General features: G+C 30.5%; 5 protein-coding genes and 5 non-coding genes across 10 annotated transcripts in view; 2 read left to right on the forward strand and 8 right to left on the reverse strand.

Annotated features, from left to right (window-relative positions):
* Positions 1-827: 827 nt before the first annotated feature.
* LOC135962564 (small nucleolar RNA Me28S-Gm1083) lies at positions 828-918 on the reverse strand. The gene has a single exon (XR_010576668.1). It is a non-coding gene; the product is annotated as a small nucleolar RNA Me28S-Gm1083 (small nucleolar RNA).
* A 472-nt stretch (positions 919-1,390) lies between these two features.
* LOC135962566 (small nucleolar RNA Me28S-Gm1083) lies at positions 1,391-1,479 on the reverse strand. Its single transcript, XR_010576670.1, has one exon. It is a non-coding gene; the product is annotated as a small nucleolar RNA Me28S-Gm1083 (small nucleolar RNA).
* Positions 1,480-1,942: 463 nt separating this feature from the next.
* On the reverse strand, positions 1,943-2,031 carry LOC135962562 (small nucleolar RNA Me28S-Gm1083). The gene has a single exon (XR_010576666.1). It is a non-coding gene; the product is annotated as a small nucleolar RNA Me28S-Gm1083 (small nucleolar RNA).
* Positions 2,032-3,337: 1,306 nt separating this feature from the next.
* On the reverse strand, positions 3,338-7,602 carry Nop60B (dyskerin pseudouridine synthase 1 Nop60B). Its single transcript, XM_065511505.1, has 6 exons — positions 7,464-7,602; positions 6,929-7,297; positions 5,606-5,857; positions 4,994-5,268; positions 4,010-4,426; positions 3,338-3,942 (listed from the first exon to the last, which is right to left on the reverse strand). The coding sequence occupies exons 1-6, from the start codon at positions 7,474-7,476 to the stop codon at positions 3,700-3,702; spliced, it is 1,569 nt and encodes a 522-aa protein (XP_065367577.1). The 5' UTR covers positions 7,477-7,602; the 3' UTR covers positions 3,338-3,699.
* LOC135962558 (small nucleolar RNA snoR639/H1) lies at positions 4,807-4,950 on the reverse strand. Its single transcript, XR_010576662.1, has one exon. It is a non-coding gene; the product is annotated as a small nucleolar RNA snoR639/H1 (small nucleolar RNA).
* On the reverse strand, positions 5,950-6,095 carry LOC135962559 (small nucleolar RNA snoR639/H1). Its single transcript, XR_010576663.1, has one exon. It is a non-coding gene; the product is annotated as a small nucleolar RNA snoR639/H1 (small nucleolar RNA).
* A 3,239-nt stretch (positions 7,603-10,841) lies between the features above and the next one.
* Positions 10,842-13,156, reverse strand: LOC135960254 (borealin-like). Its single transcript, XM_065511499.1, has 4 exons — positions 12,800-13,156; positions 12,512-12,623; positions 11,807-12,254; positions 10,842-11,737 (listed from the first exon to the last, which is right to left on the reverse strand). The coding sequence occupies exons 1-4, from the start codon at positions 13,019-13,021 to the stop codon at positions 11,548-11,550; spliced, it is 972 nt and encodes a 323-aa protein (XP_065367571.1). The 5' UTR covers positions 13,022-13,156; the 3' UTR covers positions 10,842-11,547.
* Positions 13,157-17,378: 4,222 nt separating this feature from the next.
* On the forward strand, positions 17,379-19,533 carry cN-IIIB (cytosolic 5'-nucleotidase IIIB). The gene is made up of 3 exons (XM_065513215.1): positions 17,379-17,999; positions 18,641-19,064; positions 19,134-19,533. The coding sequence occupies exons 1-3, from the start codon at positions 17,587-17,589 to the stop codon at positions 19,293-19,295; spliced, it is 999 nt and encodes a 332-aa protein (XP_065369287.1). The 5' UTR covers positions 17,379-17,586; the 3' UTR covers positions 19,296-19,533.
* Positions 19,534-20,825: 1,292 nt separating this feature from the next.
* LOC135959929 (ubiquitin-protein ligase E3C) lies at positions 20,826-25,728 on the forward strand. The gene is made up of 8 exons (XM_065511079.1): positions 20,826-21,441; positions 21,761-22,529; positions 22,595-23,021; positions 23,082-23,203; positions 23,269-24,039; positions 24,111-24,255; positions 24,333-25,032; positions 25,100-25,728. The coding sequence occupies exons 1-8, from the start codon at positions 21,106-21,108 to the stop codon at positions 25,265-25,267; spliced, it is 3,438 nt and encodes a 1,145-aa protein (XP_065367151.1). The 5' UTR covers positions 20,826-21,105; the 3' UTR covers positions 25,268-25,728.
* A 96-nt stretch (positions 25,729-25,824) lies between these two features.
* Positions 25,825-26,023, reverse strand: part of LOC135961172 (lipase 3) — an 81,016-nt gene continuing 80,817 nt past the window's right edge. Inside the window, exon 5 of the mRNA XM_065512667.1 lies at positions 25,825-25,977. Within this exon, the coding sequence (XP_065368739.1) occupies positions 25,825-25,977 (153 nt within the window). The remainder of the gene's footprint in view (positions 25,978-26,023) is intronic.

Below are 26,023 nucleotides of genomic sequence, written 5' to 3' on the forward strand. Positions count from 1 at the left end.
ATTATAATTGAAATATCAACCCTAATTTATAGTATTTAGCATAATTAATTTTGTGCTGCTTTATTTTGCAAGAAAAAAAAAACTGAATTTTCATAAAAGAACAAACTAATTTCACAGCAAAGATAATCAATTATTGCTAACTCTACACCTAACATTTTTATGTAAACAAACGAAATTGGCATTTGCGAATATAAATATTTCCAAGGTTATAGCTCGGTGTAGACTGGGGATGAATATTTTTCTAATTGTACTTTTCTTACCTTTAAACTTATTCCGCATTGTTCTAAGTTGTCTTTACTGTGCCATGAATTATTTATTTTAACTAGAAATAAAGAAATATATTTAAATTAATAATAAAGAACTGAAATGTACAAGTATTTATTAAAAAACATGTCTATTTATATTCAGTTAAAGACACCGTAATCAAACGTTTCGTCATTATTTTTCAGTAGAACGAAAGTTAAGGTTATAATCATCATTGTAAAGCAGGAGTCGGCGCAAAGAGAACATGTCACATGTGTGTGTTTGCACTAAATGCAAATTATGCTAGCTTTGTCAATTGTATTTTCTTTATTACATTTTCAACTCAATGAGTTTTGTTAAAATTTGTATTATATACAATTTAATGAGTGCCGACCACTGACGCAAAGTACTTATAGATATGTAATTTTACTACGGTTTTAAACTTACCTTTAATAACATTTGATAGTGCGGCTAAGCAGTCACAAACTGCAATAATTATGGCTCTTATTTATACTAAAATAAAAAGAAACAAAAATATTTATAAATACACAAGTAAATAGCAAATTTAATCATATTAAAATATTAAAAAATTTTCAGTAAGACCAATCATTCGCATTCAACATGAGAAGTTAAATTTTCAGCTAGGGGCGAAAGTTATTGCTCATCATGTTAGATTTTTAATAAAATTTACATATTCTTTTTAAAATTATTATATTCTTACCTTTATTCATATTGTTTTCGCCTCATTCAGGTTATTCTTTACAAGTTTTCGAACTAAAAATAAAGTAAAGAAAACATTCAAATTAATAACAAAATAATTAAATGTAAAATGTTTGTTTAATAAAACATATTTGTATTTATATTCAGTTAAAGACAACGTAATCAAACGTTTCGTCATTATTTTTCAGTAGAACGAAAGTTAAGGTTGAAATCATCATTGTAAATAGTTTGTTTATAAATTTTTTTTAAAAAAAAATAAAAAAATTACCTTATAATCATTACAGCATGCTGCAGCTTTTTTAAACATCTCAACAAAATTTAAAATACTTTGAATAATATTTTTCATTAAGCTAAAATTTAAATAAAATAAAACAAAAACATTAGTATTCAAATAAATTACAAAAATCACAAGTTTTTAAATGTCAAAAAATTGTTCAGTAAGACCAATCATTCGCATTCAACATGAGAAGTTAAATTTTCAGCTAGGGGCGAAAGTTAATTGCTCATCATGTAAGATTTATAATAAACAAATTTTTAAAACTTTACGTTTTCTTACCTTTGATTGTAATTAACTTTAATTATCAGCAATCCCGGGTTTTTACATTTTCATAAATTATTTATTTGATCTGAAAGTAATGTTAAAAAACAATTTAAATTAATAACATGTCAACTTTTTTATAATACAGATTTATTTCTATTTATATTCAGTTAGAGATAACGTAGTCAAACGTTTCGTCATTAGTTTTCAGTAGAACGAAAGTTAAGGTTATAATCATCATTGTAATACGTTTTTATGTCATTTTAATAAGTTACAAAACTCACCTTTAAAAAACTTTTATTTGAGCAGTAGAGCTTCAGGACAATAATTAGAAAATTGAATCTCTCTCACTTTCTAGATTTTCCATAATTTAACTGAAATGAAAATAAAAAAATCCATTAATATTGAAATAAATATTTGAAACATTAATTCTTGATTAAGAATTTATTCAGTAAGACCAATCATTCGCATTCAACATGAGAAGTTAAATTTTCAGATAGGGGCGAAAGTTAATTGCTCATCATAAAATAGGGTATTTTACATTCGTAAATGCACAAACAAGTTTCTTTAAAAATAAAATTCTGTGTTTGAGGCAAACATTTGTGGCAACACTGCTAAACACTACGTCCAGGCTATCAATCGTTTTGTGCCATCAAGAACAAGACAACAATCGACTAGTGTTGCTTTAAAAATAAAATTTCAAGTCCGAACAAGAAATTTGTTGCATTTCTATGCAATATTAATACATTTACAAACGTACCCTTATATATCAAGTGGAAAATTTAATAGCCTGCTGACCTTATACACAATGCTTAACACATAATCCGAAGTTGTTCGATTTTTATTACAGTTAACAATCTGATGACATTTCTCTTAACGTATGAGAAAGCCAGTAAAAGGTGCAGAAAGTATTTAAAATTTCCACTAGGTTGTCAATATTAGGAATAATTCTTACCTTAAAACACTCAGCACTAGCTCTGCACTCAACAGTAAAATTGGGAGGGTATGGTGTATTACACTTATGAATGATGATAAATAGATAGGGTAGTGGAACTACCTAATGTAGGTATTAATATATTTTATGACTGCGATATGTTAAAACTTTTGCTGCAAGGTAGTGATAAAAAAGTAAAATAACACTGTAAATCCACTTCTGAATCTTTAACGAAGTAATGACGGAGTCAGCTATAGACATCGTAATCAAAGTTTAAATCAATATTTTTCAGTAAAACGAAAGTAAGGTTATAATCATTCTAGTCAATCAGTAGTCGGCATAAAGAAAACATTCCATATTTTAGAAAGTTTTTGCTTACGTTTTTTGATAGTTTGCGAATTTATTTACAATTTTATAGAGATTTTAGTTTATTTAAAAAATTGGAATAGAAAGTTTCTATGTAAAATTAGACTCAGTAATGAATTTACACAATTTTTGTTTAAAAAACTTCTTTATCAATAACTTGACCACATTCAGGACTGCCATAAAATACACAACCACATAAGATCAAGTTCATTGTAATTTATACAAATTCCAAGATATTTTCATTTACGAAATAAATTACCCACAAGCTCGACTTATTTCAATCTCGTCATTCTCAAAACTCCATGAAATATAATTTAAAGCTAGAAATAGAAAAAAGAGAAATATTATAGTTGAATTCGTTATAAACATTTTTAAATAGTTTATTTTGTTATGCATAAGGCAGAAATCTTGTAAATAAAATATAAATATTTTTTTTTAAAAAACTTACCATTTCATAAGAGAAAGAAGATGCGAAAAATATGAAGAAGCTGCTTTAAATCTAAAAATCCCTTTCATTTATAAAATAATTACAACAATTTTTGTTTTCATTTAAAAATGTAATTTTAATACATTTTCCTATTTAGAAAAATAGTGTTTTATATTTTTTTTTTGTTTCTTTTCATTTCATCATACTCTTATGCAATAATACATATTCAGATCATGTATTTAAGAAGACAACAACTATATAAAATAATAGTTTGAACTTTTTGTTTCAAAGTAAAAATTAAAATAAAATCCTTAAAGCTAACAAATAGCAAGAGAAATAGGACTGCTTGCCAAAAAGAAAAAAAAAATAAGTGTTAAACTTTATATAAAATGCATTGTTGTTTTGTAAAGGAAGTAGCTATAGTAAATGTACTTATATAAATTGCTAACATGTAAATATTAAAATTTTTGCTTATTCAGTTTTCTCCCTATCTTTATCCTTCTTCTTCTTCTTTTTCTTTTCTTTCTTTTCGCCCTCAAGTTCAGCCTCTGTTTCAGCAACTGTCACTGTCTCTTCTTCTACTAAAGACACATCAGCGGCTTCTTTGTCAGCCTTGTGTTTCTTCTTCTTCTTCTTTTCGGATTTATCTGTGACAATAGAATCCTCAGCTACGGCAGCTGTACTATCATCTTGGCTACAAACACTTAATTTACGCTAAAAATTTAAAAGAAAATAAATTTAAAATTTTGTTGAATTATTTATTACTATCTATAACAACTACCTTCTTAGCCTCATCTGTGGTATTGCCATTGGTGTTGGCTTGTGGCGCTACAGCCGCGGCAGGTTTCTTGGCGTTATAGTCTACAAAACCAGTTAACCATTCTTTGGGTGTATTTTCATTGGGACGACCGTATTTATCTAATTTGCCAGAGGCAATTAGAGCTTTCTTGGCCGAAGCTTTAGGACCCAAACCCCATTTGCGTGGATATGTATCTCTTTCCATGATGACACGTTTAATCTTGGCCACTACACCATGATCGCAGGAAGCCATTGTGGCTGTGGTCATTTGGGCGATTGCCAAACAAACGGCTTCACCCTTTGTGGTACAAATAACAATTTCTTGATCCATTTCAATACCATCTTCATAACGTAAGACACCGGTCAACATAATTTTGGCACCATAACAAATGGCATTGATCTAAAAAGTTGAAACAAGTGGGGGAATGAGAACAATCTCTCTCTGGTTTGGAACGATTTCAATAAATATAATAAAAAAATAAATAAATTTATCTAAACAACATTTTTCGAAATCAAAAATTTTATTTCCAAAAAAAAATTATTTTAAAAAATATTTCAAATTTTTTTTCTTTTATTTAAAAAAAAAATATTTTTAATTTTCTAAAAATAAATTAAATTTGTGTTAAAAATTGTTTTAAATTAAAAAAATATTTTTTAAAAATTTAAAAAAAAATATTTAAATAAAAAAAAAATTTTTAAAACAAAAAATTGAATTTGTGTTAAAAATTTTTTAAATAAAAAAATATTTTTTAAAAAAATTGTATTTAAGTTTTTTTGTTTTGTACTCTGAAATTTACTTTGTTCAGAAATGTGGCATAAAATTCACTTCATAACATACACACATCGGAGCAGATTTCATTTTCCCAATCATAGTCACATAAAGAACTGGGAATACATTCTTCATGCCGGCTTATATCATGGGGTCCAGTAAATTAAATTAACTACATTAAAACAAAAATACACTTACCGAACTGTCCTTCATGATGATTCTCTTGTGATTGATCAAAAGACCTTCCAAAGGTTTGATGACGCGTCTCAACATAGATTCATCTTTGTGATTTTCATACATGTACATGGCATCCAAGACATCGTGCATTGTTACCATACCATCACGTTCCGACTGTATACCTGAGCGGACACGACGCAACTCCAACATTTGGCCGCCAACACCGAGCACCAGACCAAGATGTACACACATGGTACGAATATAAGAACCAGCCTCACAACTAACCCAAAAGACACCTTCAAATGTTCAATATTTTTGTTCGTTTCGTAGTGATTTGATTAATTTAAAATATAGGCCAACATTTCAAAAATAGGCCATTAATATGTATATGGTGGGAAAAAAGAAAAACAAATGTATAAATAAAAATAATAGACATGTACATTTGGTTTCTGTTAAACAAAAACTAATGATTTTATTTATGTTGCATTAATCTTCTTTTATGATGGTTGAATTGAAAAAGTAACATAGTCTCAGGTTAATTTTTAAAGAAAATGTTTACTTTTTTATTATAAATGCTTTTTTGATTTAATTTTCTTATAATTAAGTTATATTAAAAAAGAAAGATAAACTTACCCATATTACGGGATTCATCATAGTCCAACAATTTACTGTCATATACGGTACGTACACGCAATTGACGTTTCACAGCAGAAATTAGAGGAGGACGTTGGAAGAGAGCACCACGTAACTTTTCTAAGCCTTGACGCACTTTAGCCACAGACTCAACAGGAGAATGCAATTTGAAAATGGCAACGTATTCTTTACCAGCACTCTGTTGAGACTTAACCAAACGAGTGGCGCGATCAATGCAAACAATTAAACAACCTAAAAAATAAAAGAACCACAAATTAAAATATTAGTATTTCAAATAAAGGAAATAAAGGATAAATAAATCTAATAACTTATTTTATAAAATTTGTACTCTGAAATTTTCTTTGTGAAGAGACGTAAATGTTTTTTTGTCTCAAAACATACACACATCGGAGCAGATTTAATTTTCCCATCTCTAGTCACATAGAGAGCTGGTTAAATATACTCTCTTTGTCGGCTTATGTGATGGGGTGTCATAATTAGATTTTTTTGGAATTTAGAAATATTTAAAACAAATTAAACTAATTTTCCTCCATAAATCGTTAAAAAATATGCAATACTTTTTGAAATCTTTTAACATTTTATTATTTCAAACTTAAAACTTTAAAATGTTCATTTTAGAATAGCTTTTTAAGATATGTTCGAAATATCATATTGATAATGTTTTGGTAATCGATATACAACATAACTATGTACCTATGGTCTCGGTCATAGAGTAGAATGGAAAGTCGATCGTCCAAAAATAATATATTTTGTTATGGTTGCTTGCGCATATGTAAATAAAAGCGTTAATTATGCTTGTTTTTATTAAAAGTTTATCAGGAGTCGACGTTAATTCAAGTAAAAAAAAAAAATTAAAAACACATTACTAATGAACTTTCTTCCTTCGAATCTATATAAATAAACCTACAAATCTGATTAGTATCGAAACTGGGTAATAAAATAATAATAAACAATAAACAAAATCAAAACATGAATATTGCTTTTCTAGCCATGTGGTCGAAAAATTTTGGCGCGCACTGTTATTTCTGATATTTTCACATACATACAAACATGTATCTAAGATCATACATATGTTTGTACATACTTGTGTGAGGTGTAATATGAATCTTTAAATTATTAAAACGATATTATAAAGTTGTTTAAAATCTTATATAATATCGCGTCTTTTCATACTGTAATGTTTCGGTATTCTAAAAACATTAACTACCTACATCTTAAAATATAAGATTCAAACCAGTTTTATAACAAACTAAATATGAAATATCAACTAAAATATCTACCAAGCATTCATTTGACACTTACCAGTTACTTTAGGATCCAATGTACCAGAATGACCTGTCTTTTCCACCTTCAATATCTTCTTAATCCAGGCTACGACTTCGTGAGAACTGGGATTGGAGGGTTTGTCCAAATTGATGAAACCTGATTTCATATATTCCCTGATGTCACGGTTCAAGGGCGATGAGCCACTGGGCAATGGCGTGTAGTGATTGGTGCGCACATTCAACTTATCGAAATTCTTCAATAACAATGGCCATTGTGAGGTGTCCAAAGTGGCTTTTTTCTCAGAGGGTTTTACAGTGAAATCTCCAGATTTTTGTAAAGTGCCGATGTCATCTAAATCGATTGGCTCCTCCTTGATCTTCTTCTTTTTCTTTTCTTTTTTAATTTCTATACGATGAAAAGACGCAAAAGAAAAACGTGGAAATTTTCACAAAATTAAAAACGTGGTTACAATATGGGCACAATTTTTTCACTAATATAGCACTGTTTTGTTAAGTTTTTTTTTAATTGCTATTGAAAAACTTTTATTTATATTTTAATCTTTAAAACCTACCAATATCACCCATTTTTGTGTGTTGTTTTATTTATAAAATGTTAAAATTTTCTATTAAAATCACAAATTAAAACCAATGTCTGAAGCAACACGTCCAGACTGAACAACGAGGTTAGAAAAATGGACGATTTGACAGCGATAAGTGAAGTTGAGTGTTTGTGAAGAAAACACGTGTACTACAAATGCGCCATCTGGTTGTCAAAATTTGAAATACACAAACAAAAATTTTCGTGTGTATTAAATATAATTTTTGTTATTAAATATTAGGTGAGTTCGTTCACAACTTTGCTGTGCAAATTTTGATCTGCTGTTACTTAATCTGCTGTTTTCTTTAACTAAAATGTAAAAAATATAAATCCATTGGGCAATATAAATTAAAAAAATATACTTATACAAAATTACACTCGTCTTAAAGTACTGTGGTTGACAATATAATAAAAACATTTTTTAAATATTCAATTAATCCAAAGAAATTCCTAAGCAATTTGTAATTTTTAGTATTTAATTAATATATACTTTTATCTACTTATAAATAATAAAATGATAATTAGTTAAATTCTGAAAACAAAAAACAAACTGAAAAGTATTTCTTAGCCGAATTCATGTAAGGCGGAGTCATAGATAGAAACCATAGAAATCAGGAATGGAGTTCGGTAATTCCGGCTTCCTATACGAAGGAATAGGTCGTATGGTTATTTCTGGTGGAGGCTCTTCTTAGAAGTAGGCCGTAATTGAAGAAGTTTGAGTGTGATTTGATAACATATTTATATAATAATGATATAATTGATAATATTGAAAGAGAATTTTACTCGAACTTGTTGATGGCGTTATATTCATATGGATAATCATAATGATTTCCTTGCGTGCGTCAAGTATACTCAAATATATTAAAAAAGTTTTAATACACATTTTTTTAATTTCAGTTTTTTTGACATTTGTTAAGACCAATTGGTTTAATTTTTTACAACAATTTTGTGGTCCTCTTAATGACTCAATCGTCTGTGAATTGAGATCTGGCGATATGACAGGCCACTTGGTTAAAACCCTACTGTCATTGTCGTGCTATAATCTCCAAACTAAGCGAAATAATATTGCCACCGCAAACTTCATGTACTGAGGGATCAATATCTATCCATTCAGCCGTGCCTCAAAATGTGCCTCTTAAATTGTATTTGAATTCAACCGAAAAGAGAGTTGTATATTTATTTTTCCGGGTAAAGCTAAGTGGCGCCAAATCTAATCATATACAAAATTTGACAGCACTTTTAAAATGGCTGCTCTTTTTTGTAAATGTCAAATCAAAGCGAATTCATAAAAGGTGTACTCCAAGGCTAATTTATACAAGGTGGAGTCAGTCAATCAGCTGATTACTTTTTTTCTCGCTTTTTATATGCTTCACCTTCGTGAGAAGGGTATATATAAGTTTATCATTCCGTTTGTAATTTCCACAATATAATTTTCCGACCCTATAAAATATATATATTCTGGATCCTTATAGATAGCGGAGTCGATTAAGCCATGTCCATCTGTCTGTTTGTTGAAATTAATTTTCTGAAGACCCCTGATATATTCGGGATCCAAATCTTTAATAATTATGTCAGACATGCTTTCGAGAAGTTTCCTATTTAAAATCAGCACAAATGGCTGAGATATGGGGAAAAACCGGGACAACCTCGATTTTTGACCTATATCTGGATTACTAAGTCATTAATATAGACAATATGTATATCTAATAATAGATATTTGAAAGACGTTTGTAACGACGAATATATGACCATAGTAAGTTAGACCTACAATGGGTCAAAATCGGAAAAAATATTTTTTAACTCGAATTTTTTTTTAAATTTAAAAAAAATTATAAAATTTAAAAAAAAAACAAAAATTTTTTTTTAAATTTATAAAATTAAAAAAAAAAATTTTAAATTCGAAAAAAACAACTTTGGAAAAAAAAATAAATTTTGTTTACCTAAAAATATTTAAAATTTGTATTTTGAAGTATAGTGAAGGGTATATAAGATTCGGCACAGCCGAATATAGCTCTCTTACTTGTTGGTTTTAACAGATGTCAAAGCTTGTTTTTATATTTAAATATCTACATATTCTAAGCTTATTAACCAAATATTTATTTTTTACATAAATAAGTAAAGCCCTCACTATTCAATCATCTACCTTAATATTAAGTTTTAATACATATTTCATTTTTGACATTTGTTAAGACCAAATATTGTTTTTGTAGAACTGACACCACCTTGTATAAATTCACCTTGGTGTACTCGTCCCTACCATGATACAACCCAAGGCGAATTTATACAAGGTGGAGTCAGTCAATCAGCTGATTACTCTTTTTTCGCTTGTTTGGTTCTAACAACTGTCAAAGCTTGTTTTTATACTTCAATATCTACATATTCTAAGCTAATTAACAAAATATTTATATTTTGCATAAATACGTAAAGCCCTCACTATTCAATTATCTACACTATATTTAGTTTTAATACATATTTGTTTAATTTTTAATTTCTGTTTTTTGACATTTGTTAAGACCATTTGTTGTTTTTGTAGAACTACCACCACCTTGTATAAATTCGCCTTGGATACAACCATTAGAAGGTAGAATCACTATGGAGAGAGTTTAAAATGCTATGCCTTGTTACGTCAAATAATAGAAAAATAAAAAACAGAAATCCAAAAATACCAATAATAACAAATGAAAATTGAGAAATTTTTTGTTTATATTTGAAATACATTTCAATATAATCGGAGTCATTGAAATGATGCATGCAAATCCGTGAGTGTTTCTTCAGCTCAACACCGCAGGCTGCTGGTTTACGTGGTAGTTCACTACGTGCGAACAATCAAGTAGAGTCGAAGGGACCCCGCAGGCTGCACTCCATTCTTTAATTTTATTTTCAGGATATTTTATAAATCTTACGACATTTTGTTCAAATAAACATTTAAATTGAATTTAAAATATATTTCAATTTAGTTAATTTTTGATGTTTTTTTTTCAATTGTACTTTTATTTTTTATTTTATATTAGTCTGACAATTCAAGGCATGTAGAATTGAGAACATATTTTGTAGTGATTCTACCTTTTATTGTTATATTATGGTCCCTACAACAAATACAATACCAAAACAACCAGAATTTTTATTTTGTTAAATACGCCTTGCTACTGATGATTTATTTTTGGGATTTTTTTTAAACTCTCTTGTCTTGTAGTAGATTTACGAGGTCTTCCTCTCAAATGTTGAGTTTGGGAGGAACAGATAAACATTTCAATAAAAATTTAACACTTATCAGTGATAAATCATTAGTTGTTTTATTGAGCACATAAATAAAAAGCTAATAAAATATTTGGTTGTAATAAATATTCATAAATTTTTGGCCAATTGAAATATTTTATTTATTATTAATAAAATTGAAATAAAAGAAACTTAACTTACGTTACATAAAATTAACACCCATATTCATAATAAAATTTGAAATTTATAAAACAAAACTCCCGTTTAAAATTTGTTTTATAACACCTTTATCAATTTAATAGTTGAATAAGATCTTAAATATATAAATCTAAAATTATGTTTATATATTTGTTGTTCATTTGCGATTTGAATATAAAATCTTAAAAAAAAAATCTTAATAATAAACTTATATAAAGGAAATGAAAATAAAAAGAAATAATTACTAAAACAGCGTAAAAAATACATATAGCGAAACTTCAGCATGAAATTTGTTTTATGTTATGTTTAAAGGAACAAACAATTAAGGGTTTATTCATGCCAGAATTAGAATTTAAAAGGAGGAAACTCCTTTTGCACATAAAGTAACAAATGCATTATTGTGTTATGATATTGATATAAGTAGTACATAAAAGCAGGCAAATTAATATTATAGCCAAAGATAATACATTTAAATTAAAAAGAAAAAATATTATTATACGGTGTATACGATAAAATATAGATTTGTTTAGATTTCTAGTGAGGAATATAATAGAAAGTATATTGATTAAAACTAAATTGTGTTAAAAAAAAGAAGGCATTCTTATGTTTAAGAGGTGCTCGCTTGTTGCAGAAATGGTTTGATATTAATATCCTGCTTTGTCAACCATATTTACAATCTTATCAATGTTGAGTTTTAAGGTTCTTAACTGATCCACGGTCACTGGATCGATATCTTCCAGAATATGTTGTTGGACATTGGCTAGTTCTTTGGGACGCATAGAAATTACACCATTACGCAATGGTATATTCAAGTGAGCAAAATTTTCTGGCAACCTAAAGAATACATTAATAGACATTTTTAAAATAAAGATTAATAAATACAAATAGTTTCATTAAACTTACATATGGGTGACTAAGGGACTGCCGCATTTCGACAATGCCAATTCGCCTGGCTTGGGAAAACGCAAAAATGTTGGTGGCGATTGTGGTGAAGTTGTATTACAAATATTGGTAGTACGATCCGCACTGAGAGCCTTTGTGCGACTTGCCATTGGTGTACGCATTTTACTACGTGAGTGATGTTCTCTGACATGTCCTCCTCCACCAGATGCACTTAGCTGCGGCTTTAGTTTCGCAACAGATGCCGGTATGGGAGCTAAATTACCGCATGCTGAACGACTACGTCTTGGTCGTCTAGCTCTGGCTGAGCTCAAAGGTCCGGGAGTACGCAAACGAGCCGACTGTTGCTGAATTAGGGGTTGTGTAAGCATAGTTGAAGTACTCAAAAATGCAGGATTTGCAATTGTTGATCCAATACTGCCGCCCGTGGAACTATCCTCTGTAAGGTAGCCTTTACCAAATGAGTCAAAGTACCATAATGTATACATACATATAAATGAGCAGAAGAAAAGTAGTAGCAATAAGATGAAATGTGTTTGTTACTCAAATATTTGTTTAAAGTGCATTTAAGAGACAGTTATAAAACAACGGAAAGCATGATTAACTTAAAGGAAACCATTTTAGAACCCATACTTATGAAATAATAATGATGAAATAAAACCAAAACCATAATAATAATTAAATAATAATCACTTTTAAGAAACTCACCTTCATCGTTGGGGTTTGCAGCTCGGACAGATTTTTTCAAAGTTGAATTCTGTAGAGATGCATTAAACATCTTTGATTTTTGTTGTTCCCAATCAGTGAAATGATCTAAGTCCTGAAAAAATTGTAAAATTAAAATAAACAACATTAATTTAGGTATAAATCAGTCCCATGTGAGAAGGCAATCACAATGGTGATGGTGGCTGCCAGTTGTCATCTGCAATAAAATTTTGGAAACTGACAACGCATCCATGACAGACTTACTCCTATTCAACACAAAACTTTACATACCAAAGAAAATACATCCACTGCTTTCATCTTTAGCAAAGCCCGTGGTGTTCGTTGCAGCAACATTTTCATTTCATCCTCATAGGCGGTCAAAAATTCCTGAATTTTATCGTCGAGTGTATTTTGAATGCCATCTAAAGAATTTTCAAACTCTCGAACTTTTTCTTCACGATTTGTTGTCTCACGATTGCGCTTTGAACTTTTTGAAACTTTTGTGCGCGGCATCTTGATTTATTTTCTTTTCTCAAAGTTGTATTTAGTTTTTGTTCAGTAGCGATATGAAATCGCTTTGTTTTTATTAGAAATATATTTTTTATGTTAATTACTTTTTATTTTTCATTTATTTTTACTTTAAACTATGAAAATATGTAGTAAAATGGCGCTTCAAAGCCGACTTTCAAGCAGATTTTTTTTGCGCTGCCGTTAATTCTGCTAGGATTGCTTTTGTTTGAATTTTAGTTTAGAGGTTGGCTGCACTGTTTTTAGTTTTTGCATCTGCCAAACTGATGGAATTTTTCTGAATAACAAGCAGGGTTGTGTTTTTTTATAAACACTGAAAGAAAATAAATAGAATCACACAATACCCAAAAACTTCTATAAGATCCCAAAAAGGTTTTTTTTTAGATTTATGGCTCGAAAAATTCCATTTGAAAAATAAAAAAATAGTTCTAAACATATTAGGGCAAATAAAACAAGGTTGATATCTTGAATGCAGCCACAAAGTATACAGAGGCGTCAAATTTGACAGTTCAAAAACACTAAAATCAGCTTTTTTTGAAATTGTTTCGATAGAAAGAGAAAACAAATTTGCGGTTTAATACAGAGAGTGCGTTAAAACAAACAACTATATAAATAAGCACAAAACTAAACCAGTTGAAATTGTTTCGAGTGAAAGAGACAAATATATTTCTTTTGCCGTGTCGCCTCTGTATACTTTGTGATGCAGCTGTGTGAATAGAGAAAATTAGGCATAAAATTGAAATTTATATGAACATACAGTGGTGGTCAAAACATATGCAACCAGAAACAGAATTTTACAAAAGTGGTTTAAACTAGTTTAAGATGTAAACAAAAATATTAATTTGCTTATAATATTTTAATTAATGCTTTAAAAATAAGAATATGAAATTTAATTCAGAATTGTTTGCATTGAAAAGAAAAAAAATTAAAAAACTACGTATGGGTTGATATTTCATTGGTCAAAACATATGCAACTAAATGCTTTTAAAACATTTCTGTCTATAAAACTTAATATTTCGTGGCAAATCCTATATTTTCAATGACGGCCTTACATCGGCAAGGCAGTGAAGCTATCAAATTGGTAATAAAATTTGCAGGAATAGCGTTCCAAGCATCTACCAATCCTTGAAACATAATATCTGAATTAGTGCAATTTTCGGGGTCGATTCTTTGATTAACGATTTCCCAAATATTCTCATTCCATTACCGAAACTCTTTCTTGTGCTAACCACGATTTAACAACATGTGAAGAGTGCTTGGGGTCGTTATCGTGCTGAATAACTCATCGAAGAGGCATATTATCCAAAAAATTTACAAATAAATAAATTAAATTTAAGTTTGACTACAGATCAAAAAATCACTTTTTATAAAGCAAATCGAAATAGACGCAACCCAAAATCATAAAGAAATCGGGGTCTTAGTGTACATGTAATTTATTTTTATAATACATATGTTATTTTTATTTATTTCTGGATTTTTCTGATAATTAATTTTTTTTAACACAAGTAAATCTGATCAGCTCTTTCAAAGTAAAACACACAAATTAAAAAAAAATTATAAAAAATTCTACAGTTCATGTCATAGTAGAAAAATAGAAGGTAGTTTCATTCTCTCTTTATTTTTTAAAATTCTACGTCTGACATGCTTAAGGATTTTGACGTTTTCGTTAAAATAGTAATGCCATATCAATTTAAAATTTTCCCTTTGGGAATACATAATTTTCATTAATTTGAAAATTATTTAAAAAAAATAGAAAAAATATTTACCCAACAACAACAACAGTTTATGGATATATGTAAAGCTTACGAAGAAGATTTGCCAAAACAGCCAATGGTGTGCTCCGACCATTTAGTTAAAAGTAATATTTCAGTTAAAACAAAGCGTGTGAGATTGGATATGAATGCTGTCCCAATGAACACAAGGTAACTTCAAAATACTATTTATTATGTAAACATATTTTGGGATATATATCACCGATTATTACCGATCATAATACATTAACTATGCACGCTGGAGTAGAATCGAAATTATTTGAAAATAAATCTCGTATTTCTAAACGGCGTACCCAAGGAATATTCGAGTTTAAGATTTGAAAATGAACCCCACAAATACTTCAATGGCGGCGCTATGGGACCCAAAGTAGGGCACCTTCGACATGTAAATTTGTTAAACGCGTGCCATTTTTTGTTTTCCATCCGATTTCAAAGACTTTTTATATTTTCTGAGAGTGCTCGGCTAGATCTCGAAAATACATTCTTCCGTGTACTACTTGTCTCTTATAATTAAACCTCCATTTAAAAGATATAAAATATTTACATAGTAATAAAAAAAATTAAGAAAATGCATACATATAAAAATAGTCAACGTGTTTTAATAAGTAATCGAACGTTAGGAATTGAATCAATAACTCCCAACACAACATAATACATTTTTATTTATATAATAAATTAAATTACACATTTTTTGTAAAAAAATTCTCGAAAATCATAATCATTTTTTGGAATGTGGCAACGCTTTTTATAATGCTCACAAAAAAAGGAAACTTCAAAAAACCTTATTTTAAAAAAAAAAATTTGATTGAAACTACCTTCTATATTTTTATCATGGTTCATGTTAAAACACTGTTGGACCCCTTTCACACTAGGTAATTTAGTTGCGCAAGTCTCATGCCCAGCAACAAAACAGCATGTAAAATTTTCTTCTCCTTAACGCTGCATTACCTCTGGCAACGACAAACACAAGAGACTTGCGCAACTAAATTGCCTAGTGTGAAACGGGTCTTGCTTAGCGAAACACATGTGGCTTCCATGTAACATTTCTAAAAATGTCCAAACTTATTTATCAGACACATAGTTTAACCCCCTGTTTATACTGACAAATATTTATTATAATAATTAATAACGTTTGTTGTCAAGACAAAGTTGTCAGAGCAAAAGCAGTAACAATTTTGTCATAACGAAGCAATAATACTAATAAACCATCTGTCTATACTTGACAAATATTTATCATAACAATAAATGACGTTTGTTGTCAAGACAAAGTTGTCTGAGCAAAAGCTCTAACAATTTTGTCATAACGAAGCAATAATACTAATAAATGGGAACTATACCTGATCATTTTTTATCTTGGCAACCATTTTGACATTTATCATGATCAAAATGTATCAGGTATAGACAGGGGGAAATGGGGACCTGATAATTTTTTATCTTGACAACGTTTATCATGATACAAATTTATCAGGTATAGACAGTGAGTAACATTTGTTGCGATATAAATATTCAAACACGGTTTCTATGTAACATTTTTATATAAGCAATACAATTTGACAATTACAAACATTAAAAGTTCCAATCTCAACTTTCATGAGTGTAATGATCACTTTTATTACTGTAAAGGAATAGGACAAGACGTACTCATTAATACGTCTTGATGTAGGGTATATAAAAGTCAATGTAACTCTACTATATATTTATGAAGGCGTAGAAAATGACAACTCTGACCGAACAGCTGGTTACTCTTTGTTGTTGTTGTTATTATTATTTTGATAAAACCGTGTACGTGTGTTGAAATTTGTCTTCGATTTTATTTCAATTGGATTGCGAATATTACAAATTTTGTAGTTTATTATTGTTTCCAAAAATATCGTGAATTGGAATATATAAATTTAGGTCATTAATCTCTTACATAATATCAACAAACAAAAAATTATTTGAAAAGCTTGATTTTTAATTGCAATCATAAACAAAATACAAAAAATCTAACTAGAATTGTAGACAACTGATAACTACTTTTGCCAAAGGTAAACAAAAGCACGCACTTATCAAATAAAAATAACCACAAATCTTTTAGTCTAACTGCAAGTTAGAGATTTTTAGTGATATTTCTTTTCAGATTTTATTGAGAGATAAATAAATGGGACATAAACAATAAAAAAACATGAATTCTTATCAAGTTATATGAATACATAGTTTTTGTGTATAGTATCTGTGCGATTGTTTTTATTTTTAAATCTAATTTGTTTATCTTGTTTATTATAGGTACCTACAGTTATTCATTTCTTTTATACTTTGCAGACAACCATCCAAGGCGAATCTATAGAAGGTGACGACAGAAGAACAGCTGATTATTTTTTTTATTCAGTTGTTTAGACAAGTGAACTGTCAATTCACTTGTGTTTGTTGTGGCGAAAAATACAACAAACCCAAAAGCAAAAACAACCACAGGCAACTTTGACAGTTCACTTATCTTTTTACAAAAACAAAGTACCTGTTGTTTTTGTATATGTTGTATTTGTTGTAGTTCTGTCGTCACCTTCTATAAATTCGCCTTGCAACCATCCAGTGAGAATTGAATTACAAAGAGAAAAACGCTAGGAAGAGAGTAAAGAGAAAAAAGAGAGAGTAAGATCTTTTGTTGATCTTTCTTCCGAAAAGTGACTTTGTGCGTATAGAAATTGACATTTGAAAATTATTAACAAAATTTCTGCGAAACTAATACGCAGCACGTTAGCTGCTGCTCCACCTATTTTTACGCGAATTTTCGATAGAATAATGGGTTCCTCAACGGAAATTAGCCATCAAGACGATGCTATGACCGAGGTTGGCCCTAAGCCAATCATACGTTTGCAGGATATTAAGCAATTGTGTGATGATCATTGTAAAATAAAAGATCCGGCACGTGTTGAACGTATACTCAATGAATTTGTTAATGGTGGAACGGAACGGCTGCAGTTGGTTTCAGATTTCGATTATACCATAACAAAACAGCGTACGTCTGATGGGAAGCCAGTGTTAAGCAGCTTTGGTATTTTAAATGCTTGCAAATCTTTGCCGCCACGATTTATTGAGGAGTCGGATAAATTGTATCACAAGTATCGGCCTATTGAAATCGATCCTCATATTCCGACTAAGGACAAAATCAAGCATATGATTGATTGGTGGACTAAGACGGGTGAATTGTTGGTGTGAGTATTAAAGCAAAAAGGTTAAAAGTAACGTATTTTGTGGTACATAATTTCGAATGTAACTGAAAAACAAGGAAATTCAATTGTAGGAAATAGTGTTAAATATAAATTATAAGGAAATTTATTAGGTATGTGATAAAAATCGATTGAGTTAAAAATGATTAAGTTGAAAGAGTGCGACCGAAGTATGAATCAACAAATTTGATAAAAAATTCAGGGAAAAGTATCAAATTGGAATTTAAAACACACACAAAACGAAAACCATTAATTTTGAAATTTTTAGTCCATTTTTTATTTGCTAGAATTTTATAAGGGTTATTTGTATATTACTGCAAAGTTTTTAATTAAAGTTAATGACTTTTTTTATATCAACGATATACCACATAAATCTATAAAACTAAATAGAGTAAAAAAATTTATTACAATTATCATAAACTGGATTAGTAAGGGGTATATTTCCACATCATTTATTATAGTTTAAATTAATGAATAAAAACAGAAATCTAATGTATTTCCGGTCATTTATGTAGGCTTTGTTGGCACCCTCAATTATAGTTAATATATTAATTTATAGAAAATACCAAACAACTTTTTATAACATTTGGCACAAGTTTATAATTTTGTATTTGTTTTTTTTTCAGTGGGTTTCCTTTGGGTCAAAGTGAAATTGATGATATTGCTGGCGAATATAAAGATGCTTTACGGGACCGCACTAATACTCTGTTTGAAACACTTAACCGTTTGGATATACCCGTCTTGGTATTTTCAGCTGGCTTGGGAAATTCTGTAATATCCGTACTACAACAAGCCAATGTCATGTACTCGAATGTTAAAGTGGTCTCGAATTTTTTACAATATAAAGATGGTTTGTTGAATGGTTTCCAACAGCCAATGATACATACATTTAATAAAAATGAAACAGCATTGAATGGCAGTGAATATTATGATTTGGTACACAATCGAGATCATATAATTGTTATGGGCGATTCAATAGGTGATGCCGATATGGCAAATGGTGTGCCGGCATCTTCTCATATTATTAAAATAGGATTTTTATTTGACCATGTAAGTACTACTTGTAAACATTAACAACTAGAATGTACCCAATTAAATATATATTTTGCTCAATTATAGCCTGAACAGAATTTGGAAAGGTATATGAATGCCTTTGACATTGTTTTAATTGATGACCAAACTATGGATGTGCCATTGGCTTTGTTAGCAGCTATAGAAAACGTTCAGCAACGTTTGCAAACATCTTCAACTCCAAATGCCGTTACTCAAATAGAAAAGTAAATTAAAAGAGGCTATCTCAATCGGTATAGTTATGTTTATTATTGACCGCATCTTTTTGAAAAACTAACTTTAACAAATGAGTTACATATATTCAGATTTCAACAAGTTAATAATCATGTCGAGGTATTGTCATTTATACTAATCTAGGGACTATCTTTTATTTTGTAAACATATGGTATTTTAAAGAAGAGAATTAAAATCAAAATAAATTATTGTATTTGATTAAAAAAAAACAAAATTTGAATAAAATCAATTTTTTAATTAAGTTTCTAGGAAAGAAATTCTAAAGAAATTTAATTTTCAAATCGTTATAGCTTTATAGCAATTGGATATACATACGTAATTTTGACTTACCTGCACAACCAACTTTGCACGATATTTTGTGCAGGTAAGTTAAAAGTGCAGTTAACATCAGTTAACTTACCTGCTCATTGATGCTGGTAAGTGCATTTAAGTTTACAGCCCAAAAAAGCAGCTAACGGCAAATAATTTACATGAAGTTTTGTGATGTTTCCTTTTAAAAATAACGAGAAATTTGGTATTTTAGCTACTTTTAAAATTATTAAGAAGTTTACAACACAATTTTTTATTCAAAATCGCAGCTAAATGAAATTTTTTTCATGAAAACCAATTATAGCTTCCAAAAGTATTATGCACTTATCTTAAATGTGCAGGTATGAACAATGCACTTAAATTAACAAATTTGTATGGAGTTTGATAAATAAATATACAAAACACAAGTTTTGTGCACTTATATGCAAAATGCTCTTAAGTGAAAGGCAGGTAAGTCAAAACTACTGTGTTCAAAAGAATGACAGAATCTAGTTCGGAGACTCTGGCTACTTACTGAATTATACTTTCCTGATTGTGGGGATACGATCTTTATCCAGGCTAGTACAATAATATAAGATATTGTCACCCGGGAAAAGGTGGAAGGGATCGGTGGAACCAACACTATGGACTGATTCTGATACGTTCCCACGACAATTGGATCTCCGTTCCGGAACGACTCGAATCATATTCGGCCAAAAATTGTCAACTCAGCGACAGCTGTACAAACCGAAAGTTTTTTCCCCAGGAAAGAACAATCGGTCACAGTCGAACTGTTACAAAAACAACTGATTCTAGATGGGCAGTACGGACTGCAGACTCCAAAGAGACCTTGCGACCTAGGTTGAACAAGGACATAGAGTACCCTGTGACATGTATCTGGACTTAAAATTAGTTATTTTCTAATTATTGTTGACACACACTTAGCGGGTATTTAAAAAAAAGAATTATACTCACTGGAAGTTACCGTTTCTACACTAAATATAAAATCAACTTTAATTGTTTTATAAGTCACCCTGTGCTCTCAAAAATCAATCATATGTTTCTTCTCTCAGAGAGCGTAGAAATGACAACTACTAAAAAAACAAAAACATTGAAATGTCAATTATTGACAGTTCATAAATTTTCTAGTGTCATGCTAAAGTAAAAAAATAAGAAAATACACAAAAGGTTATTTTGTTAAAAAAACTTTTATTAATTTATTTAATTTTCCAAAAGATTCTTAAAAATTGTATTGAAAACTGAACAATAACAAAAGGAAGAAACCATAATTTTAATGATTTAATGAGAAATTAAGAAAAAAATCAAATACATAAGGAAGTAATTGTGAAAGAAAAATTAACATAAAAAAAATATTACACCATAAACAAACAACAACAAACAATAGACCTTGAAAACAAATCAAGAAATTCCAACTGGACTATTACAACTGGACCTGTCAAGCTACAAAAAGCAAAGGGCAAATTTATAAAAAAAAAAAATGTTTGGCTTTGATGGTGAATATCGCCGCAAGCCGAGCCAAAGTTTTGGTGGTGCCTCGACCAGCAGTGATCGTGAAACTATTATACGCAAGGCAGCTGAGGAGCGTCTCAAGCGAAATCAATTGCGTCGAGAAAACCATGGAGCAATTGTTTTGCAATCCTACTCACGTTCATTTTTAAATCGTCAGCGACGTAAGCGCCATGAACGCGAAACCTTTGATGAATTCTTTCGCACTCATCGTGATAAACTTACACAAGATGAAAATCTGGCTTTTCTACTCAAAAGAATTATATTTTTTTATAATACAAAAGAGACCAAAGATGGTGAGAGATTGGTAAGTGGTTCAAAATTTTGTTTCTGTTAAGTTTGTACTGCATAAATTTTCACAAATGTTTAAGAAAATCATGGGTTGTCTTTGTACATTTCAAAAGATACACGAGATTTCCAATGGGATAATTTTGTTGAATTAAATTAGTTCAATACTAACAAAGGAAATCTATATGTTTGGTATTCCTTTTGTAATTTCTACACTTTTCAGGTTGAGGAAATTGTGAAGTCCATCTCTCCGTTGACATTTTTTTTCGAATTTGTTATTACTAAATGTTTTCTTTTCCCAAATTATAATATTACATGCGCTTCTTTTACCAAAATAGATTGAAATTTGTCAGCACGTTTTAAAGAATCCTGCCCGTCTAGTGCAAAACTCCACTACAGATGCTGTTTGGCTGCATCGTCTTAAAAAACTACTCGACTTGTGTATCATACAATTAACCACTGTCCAGCAAACTTCGCAGGCCATACCGCTGAGAATGCTGGAAACTTTCACAGCTGAAACATCCATCGAGCGTTATGTGGAAAACGAACAACTAATACAAACCTATTTAGATCGTATATTTCGTTATTTAGTAGATAAAGACTATTACAAGCGTTTGCGTAAATTATTAGAGCAAAAATGTCCCCCGTTGGATGGTGAGACACTACATCCACCAAATCAATTTTCAGAGGCTATATTTCAGCTTATGCTAAGACCTTTATTGTTGGCCAATAAAGCGGCGTCAGGATTTTCCTATGGCAATATCATTTGCCAATCGTTTACTAAACACATACTAGCGCTGCCATTTACCGATTGTATACGCTATTTTTTGCTACCCTGCTTTGCTGAATGCTCCGAATTTCCGTTTGAATATTTGCTGAAGACACTGCAGCAATGTACCACATCACAATTGCCCGAGAAAATGCAAATCGATAGCAGTCCAGTGTTGACATTTACGGGAGCATCAGTTGCCGAAAGTCTTAATACTTCTGCTAATTCAAATTCGCCTTCGGGCAAGAAAGGTCTCAATGAAAAGGCTCAGGAACCTAACAAGATATTTACAACATTTTTGTTACACTCTCTATTAATGTTGGATCGCAAACAATTGGGTGAGTTTTTTTTATAAAGCAAATTTGTAAAATACAAATAACTTTATTTCTGTACTCTTGCTTAGACTCTCTTCATGCCAAGTCTTTACTGGGAGATTATATCAAAGTTATTGCTGAGGTATCACCGAAAATTCTACAATTGCCCAAATCATCTTTAAAACATAATGGCCATCACCAACGCCATCATGCTCATGCCAGTGAAGACTCATCGTCCGATGATGAATCGGATGATGATGAGGATGAAGAACAATACCAAGTTAAAAGCAATATACAATCCATGGATACGGTGGATGTGGTGGTTTCTATACCCTTGTCGGAGAACGAAAAAGAAAGTCTTTTGGAGTGTATTCAACTGTTAAATGAGGGTGAACGTGTTCACAGCATTTTAGATCATATCGAGGAGTATCTAAGTGATGAAGATGTACTTTATGGGCTGTGTGAAATTTGTCATAACTTAATGATTTACAATAAAATGGCCATGTTCGAATATAAGTAAGTTGCATTCACAAAAATACTAAAGACCGATATTTTTTTACTTTGTTTTATTAATAGGCTTTTATATACTTTGGCTTTTATGCCCAACTTTATACGTGCTGTTTGGTTTACTTTAATTTCGCAATCAAAACAACAAGGCTTCAATGCTCCCTTGACTTTGATTTCCAAAGGAGTTGTGCGTAAGTATTGCTACATACATTTTAAAAGTTTTAAATATGTATTATTGTTTCCACAAATTTTTCAGCTAAACAAGCTGGTGCCGAATCATTTGTGCCTTTACTGGCCACCTTTTGTATGCTATTTGGCCGTCTTTTGCCTACACTACACGATGTAGAGTTTTGTGATGAAAAGCTTTTAATCGAGAAACCTCTGCAACCCACTTTACATGTAAGACTAATGCCCTTTTCGTTGGCCGAAATAGTGCAACTGTCTAAGACACTTAAAGACGTGTCGTTGGGTTTAGTAGAACTGGCTTTTCCAGAAACCCGCTCAAATCTTAATCAACATTATCGTTTTGTTTTGGGTCGTTCCGATTCGGATGATAAAAAAATCAAGCAACAAAAGCAAATTTGGTCAAATCTTTTAAAAGTTGTAGTATTTGTATTGAATCAAGTACATACCAGAGATTTGAGATTGGGTTTCTGTCCGGAGTCTCATTGGACGGTAACACGTTTGGATTTGCCCTTAGATAGACCAGCCGATTTACCTCTAACCCGTGGAAGTCGTACACGTGGCATAAGACCATTTCAACCGATACGAGATTTCACCCGAGAAGATTTCGAAAATGGTCCTCCCATGTCAACGAAACAAATACGTTCGATTACCATATTAAGGGAAATACCCTTTGTGGTGGCGTTTAGCAAACGTGTGGGCATTTTACAAGGCCTGGTGGCAGCTGATAAAATGCGTGTTCAGGGACATTTGCAGGCCTTTCTACAGGGACCCTCCATAACGCTGACTGTGAGAAGAACCCATCTGTATGAAGACGCTTACGACAAATTAAGACCGGAAAATGGTAGGTTCTGACGAATATAGCTCTCTTACTTGTTAATTATTATAATTGCAATTATATATATATTTTTATAGAACCTGATTTACGTTTGAAATTCCGTGTTCAGTTTGTTTCCTCTTTGGGTTTGGATGAGGCGGGAATTGATGGCGGCGGTGTTTTCCGTGAGTTTTTGTCGGAATTGATTAAAACTGCTTTCGATCCAAATAGAGGGTTTTTTATGTAAGTAAAGAAATATAAAACAACAACAATTTCCCCTGCAATTTCTAATCATGCCTTCTTAACCCTTTCTATTTTAGGGTCACTACCGACAATAAACTCTATCCCAATCCAAATGTTGGTGATTTGGTGCCCGACTTTGAGAAACACTACTATTTCATTGGTCGCATACTGGGCAAGGCCATCTATGAAAATCTATTAGTTGAACTTCCTTTAGCTGAATTTTTCCTCACCAAATTGGCGGGCAAATATGCAGACGTTGATATACACCAGTTGGCCTCTTTGGATCCAGAACTCTATAAAAATCTTTTGTATTTAAAAGACTACGAGGGTGATGTTAGTGAATTAAATTTAGATTTTACGGTAGCCAGTAGTTCGTTAGGTCAGACGCAAGTGATTGAATTGAAACCGCAGGGTCAAACGATACCGGTGACAAATTCAAATCGTATTGAATACTTGCAGCTGATGGCTGATTATAAATTGAATGTGCAAATAAGACAGCACTGTATAGCATTTCGTAAGGGTCTGTCGAATGTGTTGCCCGTTGAATGGCTGTATATGTTTAGCAATAAGGAATTACAGATATTGATATCGGGTGCTGAAATACCCATAGACTTGGAAGATCTCAAAAAGCATTGTAAATATGGTGGAGAATACAGTCCAGAGCATCCCTCGATAGTGGCGTTCTGGTCGGCATTGGAGAGTTTCGATGATTTGCAAAAAAGACAATTGCTGAAATTTGTAACGAGCTGTTCGAGGCCTCCGCTATTGGGTTTTAAGGTAATTTTTTTTTCCAATTTTCAAAATCTTTAAAAATATTAAATGATTTTTATTATTAAACTTACAGGATTTGGATCCACCATTTTTTATACAAAATGCTGGTGATATGGAACGTTTACCCACGGCTAGTACTTGTACAAATCTTTTGAAATTGCCTCCCTTCAAGACCATTGAACAAATGCGTGAGAAGCTACTCTATGCCATACAATCGGGTGTGGGTTTTGAATTAAGCTAAATATTGTTTTATACCTTAACTTTTCTTCATTCCTGATTTTCCTTTTTTCTTTTTTCTTCATCTATATCAGTTTTCCTTTTCATTCTTTAACAAAAGAAACATAAAATTATCTTCTTTTTTTTCCATTTTGTTTCTTTTCTATATTCCATTTTTTATTGTATAAATTGTGAAATGAAATGTGCTAAAACATTTAATTAATAATTAAACAACATTAATATTAATTAATCTCTATATAACATTTAACTTAAACATAAAAAAATAAAAAAAAAAATTGTGATTTTTTTTAACACAAACTTACGAGTCATATTTATAACAGAAAAAAAAGATGAACAAAGTTTACAGAAATTCATATCAAACACTTCCAATATTTGATTCAAGACAACCTTATAATAAATTATTTAATTGGTAAATGTTAAATATAATACATATGTTTATATAATAATAAATGTATTTAATATGTATTTCATTACTTAAGTTTCTGGGCAGAGTTTCTTCAATTACATTGGCAGGTAAGTCTTTTAAGTTTTTGGTTTATAAAGAGCTATTTTTGTTATTAATTATTTGTAGAACTTTTTAATTTCCTTGAGTATATTCTTATAGATTAAGCGAGGCGCCTCAGTAGAGTATAACAAATCAATATGATTGAATCCTCGTATTTCATTTAATGAATAATGAGTATTTTTCAGCTTGGTTGCCAATCGAAAAACGTCCTGTGAAAGAAATAAAAAAAATTATTTGTTAAAACACATAAGGGGA

This window comes from Calliphora vicina, chromosome 5 (genome assembly GCF_958450345.1).
Source record: "Calliphora vicina chromosome 5, idCalVici1.1, whole genome shotgun sequence".
Lineage (NCBI taxonomy): Eukaryota > Metazoa > Arthropoda > Insecta > Diptera > Calliphoridae > Calliphora > Calliphora vicina.